The 15,602-nt window shown below is 43.5% G+C and overlaps 1 protein-coding gene across 1 annotated transcript in view; it reads right to left on the reverse strand.

Annotated features, from left to right (window-relative positions):
• LOC117440662 (calcium-dependent secretion activator 1-like) overlaps positions 1-15,602 on the reverse strand; it is a gene marked incomplete at its 3' end in the record, with an annotated part of 41,354 nt that overhangs the window by 14,370 nt on the left and 11,382 nt on the right. The window contains exon 3 of the mRNA XM_071202071.1: positions 5,997-6,184. Within this exon, the coding sequence (XP_071058172.1) occupies positions 5,997-6,184 (188 nt within the window). The remainder of the gene's footprint in view (positions 1-5,996; positions 6,185-15,602) is intronic.

The following is a 15,602-nucleotide window of genomic DNA, read 5'->3' on the forward strand; positions in this document are numbered from 1 at the left end:
ACCTACATCTTTGGATATTTGTATTTCTTGTAAACATTTTCTCTTTTTAAATAGTTTTAATAGTAGTATTATATTTGCTCCCTTTAACCTTTAACTTATGTTTGCACCATTATGAAGCAAAGGACATCGCTTGCTTCATATTTCTTTATTGTTTAATTTCTTATTTTCTTGCACTTACTTTTTTCTACATTTCAATTAATTCTATATATTTATTTGTACAGATAACTCCTCTCACTATGGGAAGTAATGCAGAGTATGTATTTCAGTATATTCCTAATATAATTTAATGTATATTTGTATGTATTCAATTTAGAAATGTATTTCAAAAGGATTATTTAAACGTTAATAGGTTTATATAATAATTCTCCTTTCCAACCTCTTCCCGTGTTTACATGCGCCCCATGATACTCCAGATCAAATCCCCTGTACGTGTGATCTTCCTGCTCACACCCTCCACTTCCCCCGAATCGAATCACGCTCACAAACCAAACCGTACGAGGCGCGATCTGGCAGGAGTCCAGACGCAAAGCGGACTTCGGTTTGGTGGAGCAGTCAGATGAGTGTTCGCGCTCGGGCGCACGCGGAGGAGTGGGCGATGCGACAGCTTGTCGGGGTTCAGACACATTGTTGCTGCTAAATGAAGCGAGCGCGGAGCAGCGAGGGGGGGGGGGGGGGGGGGGCGACTCAGGATGTGTGTTTACACTCGATGTGGCTCCGGTGTAAACGATGAGCTCCAGACCCCCCCCCCCGGCGCTCTCTGATGACAGAGTCGTGGTGAGAGGAGAGCGCCGAGGCTCCGGACGCCACTTCGCCTTAAGAGGTGTTGGAGAGGAGATCAGGCTGAGGGCGGGCGGGCGGGCGGGGTGTCAGAAAAATCAGGTTCAATGTCGTCTCTGGACCTCAGGTTGAACACGCTGGAGAAGACGTGAAGGAGAACTCATCGCCGGTCCAACACGCTGAGAGAAGACGTGAAGGAGAACTCATCGCCGGTCCAACACGCTGAGAGAAGACGTGAAGGAGAACTCATCGCCGGTCCAACACGCTGAGAGAAGACGTGAAGGAGAACTCATCGCCGGTCCAACAGGCTGAGAGAAGACGTGAAGGAGAACTCATCGCCGGTCCAACACGCTGAGAGAAGACGTGAAGGAGAACTCATCGCCGGTCCAACACGCTGGAGAAGACGTGAAGGAGAACTCATCGCCGGTCCAACACGCTGAGAGAAGACGTGAAGGAGAACTCATCGCCGGTCCAACACGCTGGAGAAGACGTGAAGGAGAACTCATCGCCGGTCCAACACGCTGAGAGAAGACGTGAAGGAGAACTCATCGCCGGTCCAACACGCTGAGAGAAACCCAACACAGCTCGGTGAATACAGTGAAGCCTCACGTTCATAGTCTGCCGTTTGGTGTAACATAGCGTTGTCATGTCAACACGTTAGCAGTTACGGCACGAGTTGAAAAATGCTCAATACAATGTATTAACTTTGTTGATCTGCGTTGGTCGGCTAACTCTCAGGCTCGCGGACAAATCTGCCTCTTAACTGGAAGTGTGTGTCAGTATCTTAAAACAATAGGTTAGCTACGTTAGCTAGCTAGCTTAGCTCTGCAGTCTCAGCGTTTGTGCGTCGGCATGGTTTCTCCTGATGAAGTGTTGGGCTCGTGGCCACCGGACTGCTCCGCTGCATCCCATCAGAAACCCTTTGAACTAACGTGCAGATATTCCCGCCGACAGGAAGTCGATGTTTTCGTGAATTGGTGAAAGACGGATACAAATAAATGTAAAAATAGATATCTTTCTCTCTCACCCTGTGAAAGTCTGTGGCATCATTTCAGTGCGTCATCATTTGTTCTCGTTACGGTTCAAGAGCTTCAAAGCCAGCAGCGGCTCTGAAGGAGAATCTGAACTCTGGTGGGCTTTCACGGCATCATCCAGATATCTTGCACGTGTTCGCAAGAGGTAAATGAGACACATTTCTTTCTCGATGTAAAATCGATACATTTGGTTTCTGTAAACACACCCATCCCATGTTCAAAGTTCAGAGGCTTATTATTGTCGTCAAGGCTCCTCCAACAAAGCAGCTCGAACACATGAGAAGAAAGAGACTGCAGGAAGACTGATGTGAAACAAGCGAGAGGAAGTACAACTGAATACTGCTGTGAAATAAAGAGATTGTCATAATGGATACATATGTGTGTGTGTGTGTGTGTGTGTGTGTGTGTGTGTGTGTGTGTGTGTGTGTGTGTGTGTGTGTTGGGGGAGGTAAAAGCTCCCGTCACATCCGAGTGTGTGTGCTGTGGATGTTCGGTGAGCAGAAGATGGGACGTGACAGGTGAGAAGGAGGCGAGCGAACCCCCTCCTCAACCAGCTCTGGTAATGCTCCTTTAACCCCGACTCCAGTTCAAACGTCTCATCAGACACACACACACACACACACACACACACACACACACCAAGTGTCAGCGCGGCTTCACCTGCCGAGCTTTAATCACTCCGTCACCTCCAGCAGCACGGAGCGATGATGATGATGAAGAACCAGCAGGACTCCAAGTGTCCAAATAAACTCTCACACAATCTAACTCATTACAGCTGCCATTATCACACACACACACACACACACACACACACACACACACACACACACACACACACACACACACACACACACACACACACACACACACACACACACACACACACACTCTTTTGAAGATGGAGATTTATAGTTTTCTATCCTAGTGAAGTGAAGATTTTTTAAGTGACACACTAAGACATTCAAACGCATCACGTTGCATTGGGACGACAGTGTGTCCCCTAGGTGGCGCTGCTCGGGTACCCCCCCTACGGCACCCCGCCAAGACCATGGGGAAACACTGGATGCCATCTTATGGAGCGATTAATCAATCCATCTCGTCATGCTAACAGAACACCATCGTTAGGAACTCGTATGGTTTCATCGCCTGCGCCACACTTTGGGTTATTACGCTTGACTCTAGAAACGTTACTGTTCTTCCACCACTCGTACATCTGGTTGAAAATGACCGAAGAACTGGACCCGTCCTGGTGCACTGAGCGCCCCGAGTCCCTCCTTCCTCCCTCTGAGCTCACGGGGAGCTTCCAGCGAACACATCGGTGCTTCTGAGAGTTACAGAAAAGCACAGTCTGAGTAAACTCAGCTGAAGTGTGGTGGAGGACTCTCCTTCCGAGGCGTCGCTCTTTGTCCTGACGGAGTCGGGTTTCTCCGAGCGGCCCTCCAGGGAAAACTCGAGTTCTGTAATTACGGGGGTTTTTTTTCCACCTCGGAGAAACGCCTGCCATCAAAAACCCTCCTTTCCCACCCACTCCCACTCAGCGGCCCCTGGATGGCCGTCCACTATTCAAATTACAGCTCCAACTGACAAAAAGCCAATTGCACATACACCACCCCCCCCCCCCCACCCTAATTTATATCTGCCGATTGCGCGGGAGAAGCCGATCATTCCTCTGGAGAAGCCGATCATTCCTCTGGAGAAGCCGATCATTCCTCTGGAGAAGCCGATCATTCCTCTGGAGAAGAGGCATACAGATGACCGGAGCTGAGCCCCCCCCACCCCCACTTGGACAACATGAGCCCCCCCCCTCTCAGCCCTAACAGTCATCACTTCCCAACAACTTAAAGGGTCCTCTATTATACTGTTTTCCATCAATATATCACAGGTCAGATATATACAGAACATGTCTCTTTCCACAGAGGGGACACATGTTGATGCAGTGTTTCCCACAGATCTGAAATATACTTGGGCGGGTGCTGGCAGGGGGGGGGGGGGGGGGTGCCCGAAAAAAAAAAGAAAAAAGTTTTAACATGTTTATTTATTGACTTTTCATTCCTGTATACTCATTTTGCGCAAAGATGGCATTGTTTGTCAGAGCACTTCATCCTTCTGGGATTTCATGAAGAACAGCTCCAACACCTGTGTGTATGGGAACACCTCTGGTGCTGGTCCATTAACTGCCAGTGTTTCCCACACATCTGTTTCCCACATATCTGAAATTTACTTGGGGGAGTGGTGGTAGCGGGGGGTGAGGTGACGTGCAACAACATTAACCTTTCTGTTGGTCGCTTGTTAGCAGACCCTTCACGCGATGGCAGAGCGAACAGGTACAGGCAGGGCCCATAGTGATAGCCCTATAGTTTAAATCTACTACCCACACATGAACATATGGAACTGTGTTACTATTTAAAAAAAAATAAAAATGTATTTAGGAACCTATCCATGTGATTTTTAGTGGGGGTCGACCTCAAATCCTCTAGGGGGTCCAGGGGCATGCCCCCCTGGTAAGATTTTATTTTTTATTTTTGAGTTAAATGCATCAATCTGGTGCATTTTGAGGGGAAAATATAGAGACTAGATCTATGGAAACACCTATATTAAACAGAACTGCATTTCAATAATCATAAAATCATGGCCATAACCAATAACATACCATTTCCAATATGAACAAAACACTGAAACTTGTTTATTAATTTATTGTTGGTTCATTTATAGTTGTGAGTGTGTCTGTGCTCCTGAATCAGCCTCTCCTGTCTCCCTCCTCTCCCCCCTGCTCCTCTTTGAGGCAGCAGCAAAGACTAGTTTTCTCTCAACAAGTTTTAAAAGTGTATCTTACCTTTTTTCACCCAGTTCACTTTTTATTTATTTATTCATGCATATTTACATTCACATTACATTTCATTTAGCTGACGCTTTTATCCAAAGCGACTTATAATGACAGATTACAGGGACATTCTCCCTGCAGTAACTAAGGGCTAAGTGCCTTACTCAAGGGCGCACTAGTGGTGGTGTTCCTGGCGGGATTTGAACTCACAGCCTTCCGATCTTCAGCCCACCTCGCTATCCATTGGACCAATCACTACCCTCTCAAATGGAAATATGTGTTTACATAAAGGTGACCACACCGTTTGAGACCCACTGAGAACTTAGACTAAGTTAACTATCGAAACACTCAGAGAGTCCTTTACCTCACCTGAGCTGAGCTTATCCCGAGCTTGAATGACACACAGAGACCAATCAAGAGCTTTGATTTATGATCTGTATGACAGTGGCCATGTCGGCAGGCCACATCATGTGGACAGCCAGTCCCCCTGTGTGAGGCAGGCCACTTAACAGGCCAGAAGGAGGCGAGATCAGTGCAAGGGAGCAAGGGATCATTGTCCACAAGTTAATCGATCGCAGATGGCGTCGTGGTCACGGACGAATAAAAAAAAAAAACGATAAAATATATATATATATATAATATATATATATATAATATACCTGGGCGGCCCGCCCAAGTATAGTCTATGTGTGGGAAACCCTGTGATGTAGAAGAGACATGAAGAAGAGGGACACATGTTGATGGAGAAGAGACATGAAGAAGAGGGGACACATGTTGATGGAGAAGAGACATGGAGAAGAGGGGACACATGTTGATGTAGAAGAGACATGGAGAAGAGGGGACACATGTTGATGGAGAAGAGACATGGAGAAGAGGGGACACATGTTGATGTAGAAGAGACATGGAGAAGAGGGGACACATGTTGATGTGGAAGAGACAGGAAGAGGAGGGGACACATGTTGATGTAGAAGAGACATGAAGAAGAGGGGACACATGTTGATGGAGAAGAGACATGGAGAAGAGGGGACACATGTTGATGTAGAAGAGACATGGAGAAGAGGGGACACATGTTGATGTGGAAGAGACAGGAAGAGGAGGGGACACATGTTGATGTAGAAGAGACATGAAGAAGAGGGGACACATGTTGATGTGGAAGAGACAGGAAGAGGAGGGGACACATGTTGATGTAGAAGAGACATGAAGAAGAGGGGACACATGTTGATGTGGAAGAGACAGGAAGAGGAGGGGACACATGTTGATGTAGAGGAGACATGAAGAAGAGGGGACACATGTTGATGTAGAAGAGACATGGAGAAGTGGACTTTGCACAATAGGTGACCTTTGACCCGTGTTAGCCTCCGTACCTGTTCCCGTGGACGTGCGAGGCGCAGAAGGCGTAGCTGTAGTGCAGCAGCGTGGGATCCACCAGCACCTGGCTCTCAGAGTACTCCATCAGGTCCTTCAGGTAGCTCAGGTGGCGGTGGCAGCCCCGGACCCCGTACCGGGCGCAGTACTCATCCAGAACGAACACCTGCCCGGGGCTGAACCAACCCTGGAGACACACACAAGCACAGAGGAGCGTCAACAACAACAGAAGGCTGTCCAACAACATCATCTCGGACCCAAACCAGGTTCTGAACTGCTGCCATCTAATCAGCAGAGGTGGGAAGTAGTGGAGTACAAATACTTCTTTACTGTACTTAAGTACATGTTTCTGGTATCAGTACTTTGCTCCACTACTTATTTTTCTGACGACTTTTTACTTTGACTTCTTACATGTTGAACTCAAATACCTGTACTTTCTACTTCTTACATGTTGAACTCAAATACCTGTACTTTCTACTTCTAACATGTTGAACTCAAATACCTGTACTTTCTACTTCTTACATGTTGAACTCAAATACCTGTACTTTCTACTTCTAACATGTTGAACTCAAATACCTGTACTTTCTACTTCTCTCATGTTGAACACAAATACCTGTACTTTCTACTTCTTACATGTTGAACTCAAATACCTGTACTTTCTACTTCTTACATGTTGAACCCAAATACCTGTACTTTCTACTTCTCACATGTTGAACTCAAATACCTGTACTTTCTACTTCTTACATGTTGAACCCAAATACCTGTACTTTCTACTTCTTACATGTTGAACTCAAATACCTGTACTTTCTACTTCTTACATGTTGAACTCAAATACCTGTACTTTCTACTTCTTACATGTTGAACTCAAATACCTGTACTTTCTACTTCTTACATGTTGAACTCAAATACCTGTACTTTCTACTTCTTACATGTTGAACTCAAATACCTGTACTTTCTACTTCTAACATGTTGAACTCAAATACCTGTACTTTCTACTTCTTACATGTTGAACCCAAATACCTGTACTTTCTACTTCTTACATGTTGAACTCAAATACCTGTACTTTCTACTTCTAACATGTTGAACCCAAATACCTGTACTTTCTACTTCTCTCATGTTGAACCCAAATACCTGTACTTTCTACTTCTCTCATGTTGAACTCAAATACCTGTACTTTCTACTTCTTACATGTTGAACTCAAATACCTGTACTTTCTACTTCTTACATGTTGAACACAAATACCTGTACTTTCTACTTCTTACATGTTGAACACAAATACCTCTACTTTCTACTTCTTACATGTTGAACACAAATACCTGTACTTTCTACTTCTTACATGTTGAACTCAAATACCTGTACTTTCTACTTCTTACATGTTGAACTCAAATACCTGTACTTTCTACTTCTTACATGTTGAACACAAATACCTGTACTTTCTACTTCTTACATGTTGAACCCAAATACCTGTACTTTCTACTTCTCTCATGTTGAACTCAAATACCTGTACTTTCTACTTCTCACATGTTGAACACAAATACCTGTACTTTCTACTTCTCTTATGTTGAACTCAAATACCTGTACTTTCTACTTCTTACATGTTGAACCCAAATACCTGTACTTTCTACTTCTCTCATGTTGAACTCAAATACCTGTACTTTCTACTTCTCACATGTTGAACCCAAATACCTGTACTTTCTACTTCTTACATGTTGAACACAAATACCTGTACTTTCTACTTCTTACATGTTGAACTCAAATACCTGTACTTTCTACTTCTTACATGTTGAACATAAATACCTGTACTTTCTACTTCTCTCATGTTGAACACAAATACCTGTACTTTCTACTTCTTACATGTTGAACTCAAATACCTGTACTTTCTACTTCTTACATGTTGAACACAAATACCTGTACTTTCTACTTCTTACATGTTGAACTCAAATACCTGTACTTTCTACTTCTCTCATGTTGAACTCAAATACCTGTACTTTCTACTTCTCACATGTTGAACTCAAATACCTGTACTTTCTACTTCTTACATGTTGAACTCAAATACCTGTACTTTCTACTTCTCACATGTTGAACCCAAATACCTGTACTTTCTACTTCTCACATGTTGAACTCAAATACCTGTACTTTCTACTTCTTACATGTTGAACTCAAATACCTGTACTTTCTACTTCTTACATGTTGAACTCAAATACCTGTACTTTCTACTTCTCTCATGTTGAACCCAAATACCTGTACTTTCTACTTCTCTCATGTTGAACCCAAATACCTGTACTTTCTACTTCTCTCATGTTGAACCCAAATACCTGTACTTTCTACTTCTCTCATGTTGAACCCAAATACCTGTACTTTCTACTTCTTACATGTTGAACACAAATACCTGTACTTTCTACTTCTCTCATGTTGAACCCAAATACCTGTACTTTCTACTTCTCTCATGTTGAACCCAAATACCTGTACTTTCTACTTCTCTCATGTTGAACACAAATACCTGTACTTTCTACTTCTTACATGTTGAACACAAATACCTGTACTTTCTACTTCTTACATGTTGAACACAAATACCTGTACTTTCTACTTCTCACATGGTGAACCCAAATACCTGTACTTTCTACTTCTCACATGTTGAACTCAAATACCTGTACTTTCTACTTCTTACATGTTGAACACAAATACCTGTACTTTCTACTTCTTACATGTTGAACTCAAATACCTGTACTTTCTACTTCTCTCATGTTGAACTCAAATACCTGTACTTTCTACTTCTTACATGTTGAACTCAAATACCTGTACTTTCTACTTCTTACATGTTGAACTCAAATACCTGTACTTTCTACTTCTCACATGTTGAACCCAAATACCTGTACTTTCTACTTCTCTCATGTTGAACCCAAATACCTGTACTTTCTACTTCTCTCATGTTGAACACAAATACCTGTACTTTCTACTTCTCTCATGTTGAACACAAATACCTGTACTTTCTACTTCTTACATGTTGAACACAAATACCTGTACTTTCTACTTCTCACATGTTGAACTCAAATACCTGTACTTTCTACTTCTTACATGTTGAACACAAATACCTGTACTTTCTACTTCTCTCATGTTGAACTCAAATACCTGTACTTTCTACTTCTCACATGTTGAACTCAAATACCTGTACTTTCTACTTCTTACATGTTGAACTCAAATACCTGTACTTTCTACTTCTTACATGTTGAACACAAATACCTGTACTTTCTACTTCTTACATGTTGAACACAAATACCTGTACTTTCTACTTCTTACATGTTGAACTCAAATACCTGTACTTTCTACTTCTACATGTTGAACTCAAATACCTGTACTTTCTACTTCTTACATGTTGAACACAAATACCTGTACTTTCTACTTCTTACATGTTGAACACAAATACCTGTACTTTCTACTTCTTACATGTTGAACTCAAATACCTGTACTTTCTACTTCTTACATGTTGAACACAAATACCTGTACTTTCTACTTCTTACATGTTGAACACAAATACCTGTACTTTCTACTTCTTACATGTTGAACTCAAATACCTGTACTTTCTACTTCTCACATGTTGAACTCAAATACCTGTACTTTCTACTTCTCTCATGTTGAACCCAAATACCTGTACTTTCTACTTCTCTTATGTTGAACTCAAATACCTGTACTTTCTACTTCTCACATGTTGAACTCAAATACCTGTACTTTCTACTTCTTACATGTTGAACTCAAATACCTGTACTTTCTACTTCTTACATGTTGAACACAAATACCTGTACTTTCTACTTCTTACATGTTGAACACAAATACCTGTACTTTCTACTTCTTACATGTTGAACTCAAATACCTGTACTTTCTACTTCTTACATGTTGAACTCAAATACCTGTACTTTCTACTTCTTACATGTTGAACACAAATACCTGTACTTTCTACTTCTTACATGTTGAACACAAATACCTGTACTTTCTACTTCTTACATGTTGAACTCAAATACCTGTACTTTCTACTTCTTACATGTTGAACACAAATACCTGTACTTTCTACTTCTTACATGTTGAACACAAATACCTGTACTTTCTACTTCTTACATGTTGAACTCAAATACCTGTACTTTCTACTTCTCACATGTTGAACTCAAATACCTGTACTTTCTACTTCTCTCATGTTGAACCCAAATACCTGTACTTTCTACTTCTCTCATTTCCCAAACAGCTGGTTCCTTTAGTCTGAATGTGTGTTGGTGCGTGGTCATTATTCTGTAGAGTCACTGCGTGCCTATTGGTTGGAACACGATCCGTGTATCCATCACTTCCTGGTCTTCTCTAAAGAAGAGGGACCAATGGAAACGTTGTCATGTTGCCGTTGGTCACCATGGAAACATTCATTAGCTAACAATGACATTATTGTTCTATTAATATAAAGGGAGGTCAGGTACTCTTTAAAGCAGCTGCTAGCTATGGGTACTTTTTACTGAAGCACACTTCAAAGCCTCTTTACTTTTACTTGTTAGTCAGTACTTCTACTTTTACCAGAGTATTTTTAAACACGAGTATCTGTACTTCTACTTGAGGAAAGGATGTGTGTACTTTGTCCTCTCTGCTAATGGGAGATACAGGGTCCCTGGATTCACTAGAGTCAGCCTGAAGCATCCTTTGTGCTCCATCCAGTCCTCTCAGTGAACACAGAGCTCCAGATCAGAGCACGCTGAAGGCTCTTTGAGCATCTCTCACTGATCCGGCCGTTGTGTTCAATGTTTGTTTTCATGTAGCGTGTGTTGATGTTTGTCTGTTGACGTCACACATGGAGTGTCGGACGCGACACACTGATGACCTTCCTTAGGGCAGGTGCATCCGACTGGAAAGGGGTAAACAAGTCAAGTCTTTATTTGTACCCCAGTCTTCCTTTTTAGATAAATACTTTACTCGCCCATGCAGTGACATTACATGTACCTTTTACCTTTTACACATACTTTCCTAACTTCTGATAAATAAACGACCTCTCTCTCGATCCATGTAACTGCCATGCTTTTTGACTGATAGCGTTAAGATGAACGATCGTGGAGGGAACCATCATTTTGCCGCATTTTTGACATTTGTATTGGAAAATATGTAAAAACAATCATGGCTTGATTTTTTTAGGATGGATCTGCGGTCTCGGTACGTCTGCAGATCGAAGGCGTGGACATCTCTGCGGCTCACGATGAATCAGAACACATCGAAAACAGTAGTGCTTTCATAACGTGTATATTAAAGAAAGAAAGAAACCCGAACAGATTGTGTTTTGGACTCTTCAAACTGAAACACAATCTGTTCGGGGAGAAATGAGAACGCTGCCATGTCTTCGTCAGTATCACTACGCTGATGATGGGGCGCGGTCTCACTCCGTTTATAAAGTTAAAATGTTGCGGCCCCCCGAGGAGAGATCATCTTGGAGAGTGACCTTGGGAGGAGGGGTCCAGGGGTCATCATGTCTACAACGGAGATGAGTCTGACTGACCGGAGGGTCCGAGTCACGGAGGGGAAGCACAGATGCAAATAGAAAGATGGGAATAGCTGAATGCTGAGGGGCTTTTGTTTCGGGGTGATGGTCGAGGCCGGTTCAAAGTCTCACTCAGAATGGACCTCAGATGTCAGTGGAATAAAGTCCTGTCCGTGAGCAGCGCAGAATACTAATACAGATTTGGTTCAGTCTCATTTAAGAATGCGTCTGATGTGTGAACTTGGTGTGTGGGAGACTCCAAACCTGTATCCACCAAACTGCAGGGAAAACGCCTTCTTGAGGCTTTTCTTAAAGCGTGGCTTTCTCTTTCTCTTTGGACGTCAGCTGGAGCTCCTACTTTAACATCAGATCCTGTTAAGAGCTGTTCCTTCTCCAATGCTCGTACATGTGACTGCTTTTCAGGCCTTTTGCAGATAACCCCTACTACCTTATAAACACAATCCATCCCAGCTTCCTGTTGCCATGGGACGCATACACACACACACACTCGGACCAACATGTCGCCACGAATTCAAACAAAATAATCCTCTATACTTTACCACAACTAAGCGGAGAAGTGTAAAGGTTAACGCTGCAACAGTTAATTCTCTGTTACAGTTTAAAAAAGGAAAGGAAAGGAGAGGAAAGGAAAGGAAAGGAAAGGAGAGGAGAGGAAAGGAAAGGTGTGGAACATCCCGAGACGCTCATGGGTTCATTCACCCCGCACGTAATCACTCAATTAGGCGTGAAACTTACAGCGCTAATTAAGAGTCCTCACGGAAGGCACACACACACACACACACACACACACACACACACACACACACACACACACACACACACACACACACACACACACACACACACACCACACACACACACACACACACACACACACACACACACACACACACACACACACACACACACACACACACACACACACACACACACACACACACACACACACACACACACACACACACACACACACACACACACACACACACACACACACGTTCCTTAGTATAACACATCGTGGTGTGAGAGGAGGTTATGGATCAGACGCCTGGACGCGTTCTCGTTCTCACGTTGGCCTCACTCTACGTGGAGGTACGTCTAGAAACACGTGTTATATTTAGAGCTGGGGGTTTGATGGAAGTGGAAGAAGAACAAAGAATGTTGAGCTGATTGGTACAATTAGTATGAGGATACAATGAGAGACTAAGACACATGCTGGGGGGACATCAACATGTGTCCCCTCTTCTCCATGTCTCTTCTACATCAACATGTGTCCCCTCCTCTTCATGTCTCTTCTACATCAACATGTGTCCCCTCTTCTCCATGTCTCTTCTACATCAACATGTGTCCCCTCTTCTTCATGTCTCTTCTACATCAACATGTGTCCCCTCTTCTCCATGTCTCTTCTACATCAACATGTGTCCCCTCTTCTCCATGTCTCTTCTACATCAACATGTGTCCCCTCTTCTTCATGTCTCTTCTACATCAACATGTGTCCCCTCCTCTTCATGTCTCTTCTACATCAACATGTGTCCCCTCTTCTTCATGTCTCTTCTACATCAACATGTGTCCCCTCTTCTTCATGTCTCTTCTACATCAACACGTGTCCCCTCTTCATCATGTCTCTTCTTCATCAACATGTGTCCCCTCTTCTTCATGTCTCTTCTACATCAACATGTGTCCCCTCTTCTTCATGTCTCTTCTACATCAACATGTGTCCCCTCTTCTTCATGTCTCCTCTACATCAACATGTGTCCCCTCTTCTTCATGTCTCTTCTACATCAACATGTGTCCCCTCTTCTTCATGTCTCTTCTTCATCAACATGTGTCCCCTCTTCTTCATGTCTCTTCTACATCAACATGTGTCCCCTCTTCTTCATGTCTCTTCTACATCAACATGTGTCCCCTCTTCTCCATGTCTCTTCTACATCAACATGTGTCCCCTCTTCTTCACGTCTCTTCTACATCAACATGTGTCCCCTCTTCTTCATGTCTCTTCTACATCAACATGTGTCCCCTCTTCTCCATGTCTCTTCTACATCAACATGTGTCCCCTCTTCTTCACGTCTCTTCTTCATCAACATGTGTCCCCTCTTCTTCACGTCTCTTCTACATCAACATGTGTCCCCTCTTCTTCATGTCTCTTCTACATCAACATGTGTCCCCTCTTCTTCATGTCTCTTCTACATCAACATGTGTCCCCTCTTCTTCATGTCTCTTCTACATCAACATGTGTCCCCTCTTCTCCATGTCTCTTCTACATCAACATGTGTCCCCTCTTCTCCATGTCTCTTCTACATCAACATGTGTCCCCTCTTCTTCATGTCTCTTCTACATCAACATGTGTCCCCTCTTCTTCATGTCTCTTCTACATCAACATGTGTCCCCTCTTCTTCATGTCTCTTCTACATCAACATGTGTCCCCTCTTCTTCATGTCTCTTCTTCATCAACACGTGTCCCCTCTTCTTCATGTCTCTTCTACATCAACACGTGTCCCCTCTTCTCCATGTCTCTTCTACATCAACATGTCTCCCCTCTTCTCCATGTCTCTTCTACATCAACACGTGTCCCCTCTTCTTCATGTCTCTTCTACATCAACATGTGTCCCCTCTTCTCCATGTCTCTTCTTCATCAACATGTGTCCCCTCTTCTTCATGTCTCTTCTACATCAACATGTGTCCCCTCTTCTCCATGTCTCTTCTACATCAACATGTGTCCCCTCTTCTTCATGTCTCTTCTACATCAACATGTGTCCCCTCTTCTCCATGTCTCTTCTACATCAACATGTGTCCCCTCTTCTCCATGTCTCTTCTACATCAACATGTGTCCCCTCTTCTCCATGTCTCTTCTACATCAACATGTGTCCCCTCTTCTCCATGTCTCTTCTACATCAACATGTGTCCCCTCTTCTTCATGTCTCTTCTACATCAACATGTGTCCCCTCTTCTTCATGTCTCTTCTTCATCAACATGTGTCCCCTCTTCTTCATGTCTCTTCTACATCAACATGTGTCCCCTCTTCTCCATGTCTCTTCTACATCAACATGTGTCCCCTCTTCTCCATGTCTCTTCTACATCAACATGTGTCCCCTCTTCTTCATGTCTCTTCTTCATCAACATGTGTCCCCTCTTCTTCATGTCTCTTCTACATCAACATGTGTCCCCTCTTCTCCATGTCTCTTCTACATCAACATGTGTCCCCTCTTCTCCATGTCTCTTCTACATCAACATGTGTCCCCTCTTCTCCATGTCTCTTCTACATCAACATGTGTCCCCTCTTCTCCATGTCTCTTCTACATCAACATGTGTCCCTTCTTCTTCATGTCTCTTCTACATCAACATGTGTCCCTTCTTCTTCATGTCTCTTCTACATCAACATGTGTCCCCTCTTCTCCATGTCTCTTCTTCATCAACATGTGTCCCCTCTTCTTCATGTCTCTTCTACATCAACATGTGTCCCCTCTTCTCCATGTCTCTTCTACATCAACATGTGTCCACTCTTCTTCATGTCTCTTCTCCATGTCTCTTCTACATCAACATGTGTCCCCTCTTCTCCATGTCTCTTCTACATCAACATGTGTCCCCTCTTCTCCATGTCTCTTCTACATCAACATGTGTCCCCTCTTCTCCATGTCTCTTCTACATCAACATGTGTCCCCTCTTCTCCATGTCTCTTCTACATCAACATGTGTCCCCTCTTCTCCATGTCTCTTCTACATCAACATGTGTCCCCTCTTCTCCATGTCTCTTCTACATCAACATGTGTCCACTCTTCTTCATGTCTCTTGGGGAGGGGCTCCTTATTTTCATCTAAAGTAACAGACAGAGAATCAGCACTTTGGAAACAGGGCTGAAACAGAGGAGATGCGGTAATTATCTGTTTGGTGTTTCAGCCAATCAGAGACAGGCTCTGGATACATCTGAGACCTGATATATTGATGAAGAAGAGGATGATGGTCGGGGACCTTTAAAGCACGATGAGTTATCTCCTGACTTCCTGTCTGCGATCCAGCCTCCCTCAGACATGCTGCGTGGGCTGAACTGGACCTGGCACATCTCTCCCCTGCAGGCCTTTTAGCGTCTC

The sequence above is a fragment of the Pseudochaenichthys georgianus genome, unplaced genomic scaffold (assembly GCF_902827115.2).
Source record: "Pseudochaenichthys georgianus unplaced genomic scaffold, fPseGeo1.2 scaffold_1110_arrow_ctg1, whole genome shotgun sequence".
NCBI classification, from domain to species: Eukaryota; Metazoa; Chordata; class Actinopteri; order Perciformes; family Channichthyidae; genus Pseudochaenichthys; species Pseudochaenichthys georgianus.